Here is a 4551-nt window from a genome sequence, read left to right as displayed (position 1 = left end):
ATCGAGATTCTAGTTTATTTAACATAGTGTTGAGGGTTCAGTTGAATGGAGACCAGCTGAAATAATGGATCGACTTGAACGATTTTCACTAGACTTCGTCCCCATTACCATGATTTATCTATGTTATTTCAAAATACATGATTATTTATTTAATAATAAAGTTTTTTTGAAATTATATATAAAAATTTAATTATATAAAAAAGTGTAATTTCCAAATTGTGGTACATTCCCTATTAGCAATATTTTCCTGGTAATGCTCTGATTTGAATTTGTACTACCTTTTAAGTGTGTCAAGTAGAAGGATTCCCCTATATTTAAAGAATTTTAGGTAGAAAAAAGTTAATTCAATTAAAGAATTTTACGAAAAGAAAATTTGAAAAATTTAACAAATGACTCATCAGAGAAATATGTTATTCTATATCTCTGTCAAAAAAAAAGTATTTATAGTTTCATAATGTTATTTTATTTGAATAGATCCAGATGTACATAAGGAATGAAACCCATTATAGATAACATATATTATTGTTTAGGGTTCACTTTTAATCTCTCTCCCGCTTTTAATTATTAAAATAGTTGAAAATTTAAAAATAACTGAAAACTTAGCCGGCTTACAGTCGTTTTTAAGTCAACGCCGACAATATTAGTGTCAGCCGCCGACGGCGTCAATATTTGTCAGCGCAGGGCTCTCATACTGACCACAATCAAAAACAAAAGTATTTTGCGACAGAAAGCATTTTTTTTGCATTGATTTATTTTTACAATAATTTCAAAAGTTTGTGAAAATATATTATAAATTTGAAGAAAAAATTGCTAATTAATTATTACACTAAATTGAGCGCAATTTTAATATAAACAATACAACATGTTTGGCCAAACAACTCTGGGCGCCAGCAATACATTCGGTGGTGCTACCACAACAGCCTCCACAAACCGCATGAATGACTTTGAAGTAGTCTCACCTCCAGAGGATTCCGTATCCGCCTTAGAATTTAGTCCAGCGACAATGCAACAGAATTTTCTGATTGCCGGCAGTTGGGATTGTAGTGTACGATGCTGGGAGGTCGAACAGTCTGGAAAGACGGTGCCAAAATCTATGAAAACTATGGGTGGTCCTGTGTTAGATGTCAGTTGGGCCGATGATGGTTCTAAAGTGTTTATAGCCAGTGAGAAACAAGTTAAGGTATGGGATTTGGCTTCAGATCAACAAATACAAGTTGCAGCACATGATGGTCCTGTCAAAGTGTGTCACTGGGTAAAGGGTACCAATTATTCGTGTTTAATGACCGGTTCCTGGGATAAAACATTGAAATTCTGGGATACACGCTCCCAGAATCCCATGATGACAATTAATTTACCTGAACGTTGTTATTGTGCTGATGTTGATTATCCCATGGCTGTGGTAGGTACAGCCGGAAGAGGACTTATTGTTTATTCATTGGAGAACAGTCCAACTGAGTTTAAACGTCAGGAAAGTCCGTTGAAATATCAACACAGAACAATTTCCATATTCCGTGATAAGAATAAGAAAGCCACTGGTAAGTTTAGTTTTATATATCTTCATAGATAGATAGATAGATAGATAGATAGATAGATAGATAGATAGATAGATAGATAGATAGATAGATATATAGATAGATAGATAGATAGATAGATAGATAGATAGATAGATAGATAGATAGATAGATAGATAGATAGATAGATAGATAGATAGATAGATAGATAGATAGATAGATAGATAGATAGATAGATAGATAGATAGATAGATAGATAGATAGATAGATAGATAGATAGATAGATAGATAGATAGATAGATAGATAGATAGATAGATAGATAGATAGATAGATAGATAGATAGATAGATAGATAGATAGATAGATAGATAGATAGATAGATAGATAGATAGATAGATAGATAGATAGATAGATAGATAGATAGATAGATAGATAGATAGATAGATAGATAGATAGATAGATAGATAGATAGATAGATAGATAGATAGATAGATAGATAGATAGATAGATAGATAGATAGATAGATAGATAGATAGATAGATAGATAGATAGATAGATAGATAGATAGATAGATAGATAGATAGATAGATAGATAGATAGATAGATAGATAGATAGATAGATAGATAGATAGATATATATATATATATAGATGGATAGATAGATAGATAGATAGATAGATAGATAGATAGATAGATAGATAGATAGATAGATAGATAGATAGATAGATAGATAGATAGATAGATAGATAGATAGATATATAGATAAATGGATAGATAGATAGATAGATAGATAGATAGATAGATAGATAGATAGATAGATAGATAGATAGATAGATAGATAGATAGATAGATAGATAGATAGATAGATAGATAGATAGATAGATAGATAGATAGATAGATAGATAGATAGATAGATAGATAGATAGATAGATAGATAGATAGATAGATAGATAGATAGATAGATAGATAGATAAGATAGATAGATAGATAGATAGATAGATAGATAGATAGATAGATAGATAGATAGAATAGATAGATAGATAGATAGATAGATAGATAGATAGATAGATAGATAGATAGATAGATAGATAGATAGATAGATATATGTATTTCAATGATATAATTATTCGGAATATGCAAAACATTTAAATAATTTTCACAATTTTAAGGTTATGCTTTGGGCAGTATTGAAGGACGTGTCGCCATACAATACGTTAATCCTGTAAATCCTAAAGATAATTTCACCTTTAAATGTCATCGTTCTTCTGGCACCACGGGCTATCAAGATATTTATGCCGTCAATGATATTTCATTCCATCCCGTGCATGGTACTTTAGTAACAGTCGGTTCGGATGGCACTTTCAGTTTTTGGGACAAGGATGCTCGTACTAAACTTAAGTCTTCCGAAACTATGGATCAGTCAATAACAAAATGCGGTTTCAATGCTTCCGGTCATATCTTTGCATATGCCGTTGGCTATGATTGGTCTAAGGGTCATGAATATTTCAATCCAGCCAAGAAACCTCAAATCTTTTTACGGTCCTGCTATGAGGAGTTGAAACCTCGTTCTACTTAGTTCCAGTAGTCATGGAAATTATTTACTTATCATTTATTCTCTTATAGATTTTTGTAATCCACTATTATGTACAATTTTAAGTCAAATAAACAGTAATAAAATCCTCTCCCAACTTGCGTTTATTGTGTGTGTGGTTTTTCACATTAATTTTTTTATTGTTGTTTATAAAGCAAAATGAAAGAGTTTATGAAGTTTAACTTATTGATAAATAATTTCCTAATGATGTTCATCATGACCGTGGCCGTGATGATCATCACCACCCAAGAAAGTTTCACAGGCAACGGTGGCGGCAGTGAGGCCCAAACCCAAGACAAAACCACGCAACATAAATGCTCTCAAGCGGCTAGCGTGTGTACCGAATTGCTTGGCATCATAACGCCAGACTTCATTGCTAAAAATAATTAAATAAGGGTTAATAATTTTATATTTGTTATTAAATTTATCATAATTACCGCAACCAAGGATCCTTTAAACCTTGTCTGGCCAAAGCCTCTTTAACTTCCACCAATTTGGCAACATTTTCTACTTTGTAGATAGAAGGATCTGGTACTTTGTAAGGTTCACCGTGTCCATGGCCGCCCATTGTTGCTGCAACAAAAAGAAATTTAATTTCTTTTAAAAAATTGTTTATATTTCTCTTCAAATGTTTGCTCTCTTTCCAGTGAGATTACATAAGGTTTTTTTAGTTAAATTTTGTGAAAACTTTAGAAGAGATTTATGAATTGTTTGCAAATTTGAATTATGTTGTTTTTGTTTAATTGATTTTAAATAAAATAATATTTAAATTTTTACTAATTGCACATAATTTTATGAAAATACCTGTTTTTAATTTACAAATTTATCACAAAAAATTGTCCAGCCGTCGCACACACCAAGTGTTTTGTTGCCAACTGTCAATTTGACATATAAAATACAGCTGTTTTTACAGCGGTTGATTGTATGAGAGGGTGTTTTTGTATTTTAGCTTAAAGCAGAGTTGTTATTTATGTATGTAAGTGATGATAAATTGACGATAACCAAACACCAGACAAGTAATAGAACTGAACTATAACAAGAACTGAACTAGAACAGTACAAGAACTGACCTAGAACTGAACTAGAAGTGAACAAGAACTGTACAAGTGCTGAACTATAACTGAACTAGAACTGAACAAGAACTGAACTAGAACCGAACTTGAACTGAACTAGAACTGAAGTAGAACTGAACTATAACTGAATTAGAACTGAACAAGAACTGAACTAGAACTGAACTAGAACTGAACTAGAACTGAACTAGAACTGAACTAGAACTGAACTAAACCTGAACTAGAACTGAACTAGAACTGAACAAGAACTGAACTAGAACTGAACTAGAACTGAACTAGAACTGAACTAGAACTGAAGTAAAACTGAACTAGAACTGAACAAGAACTGACCCAGAACTGAACTAAACCTAAACTAGAACTGAAAAAGAACTGAACTAGAA

At 31.8% G+C, this 4551-nt stretch overlaps 2 protein-coding genes across 2 annotated transcripts; one reads left to right on the top strand and one right to left on the bottom strand.

The window, feature by feature from the left end:
- Positions 1-670: 670 nt before the first annotated feature.
- LOC119608015 (mRNA export factor) lies at positions 671-3199 on the top strand. The gene is made up of 2 exons (XM_037962226.1): positions 671-1535; positions 2681-3199. Exons 1-2 carry the CDS (start codon positions 863-865, stop codon positions 3085-3087), a joined length of 1080 nt encoding a protein of 359 aa, XP_037818154.1. The 5' UTR covers positions 671-862; the 3' UTR covers positions 3088-3199.
- Position 3200: 1 nt separating this feature from the next.
- On the bottom strand, positions 3201-4063 carry LOC119608017 (NADH dehydrogenase [ubiquinone] 1 beta subcomplex subunit 3). The gene is made up of 3 exons (XM_037962227.1): positions 3907-4063; positions 3540-3675; positions 3201-3478 (listed from the first exon to the last, which is right to left on the bottom strand). Exons 2-3 carry the CDS (start codon positions 3668-3670, stop codon positions 3304-3306), a joined length of 306 nt encoding a protein of 101 aa, XP_037818155.1. The 5' UTR covers positions 3671-3675; positions 3907-4063; the 3' UTR covers positions 3201-3303.
- Positions 4064-4551: the final 488 nt, after the last annotated feature.

This window comes from Lucilia sericata, unplaced genomic scaffold, assembly GCF_015586225.1.
Source record: "Lucilia sericata isolate MDLA Ls3-8-SP2 unplaced genomic scaffold, ASM1558622v1 Contig000775F_arrow, whole genome shotgun sequence".
Lineage (NCBI taxonomy): Eukaryota > Metazoa > Arthropoda > Insecta > Diptera > Calliphoridae > Lucilia > Lucilia sericata.
Note: the sequence above shows the minus strand (reverse complement) of the source record. Positions and strands in the feature narration are given on the sequence as shown.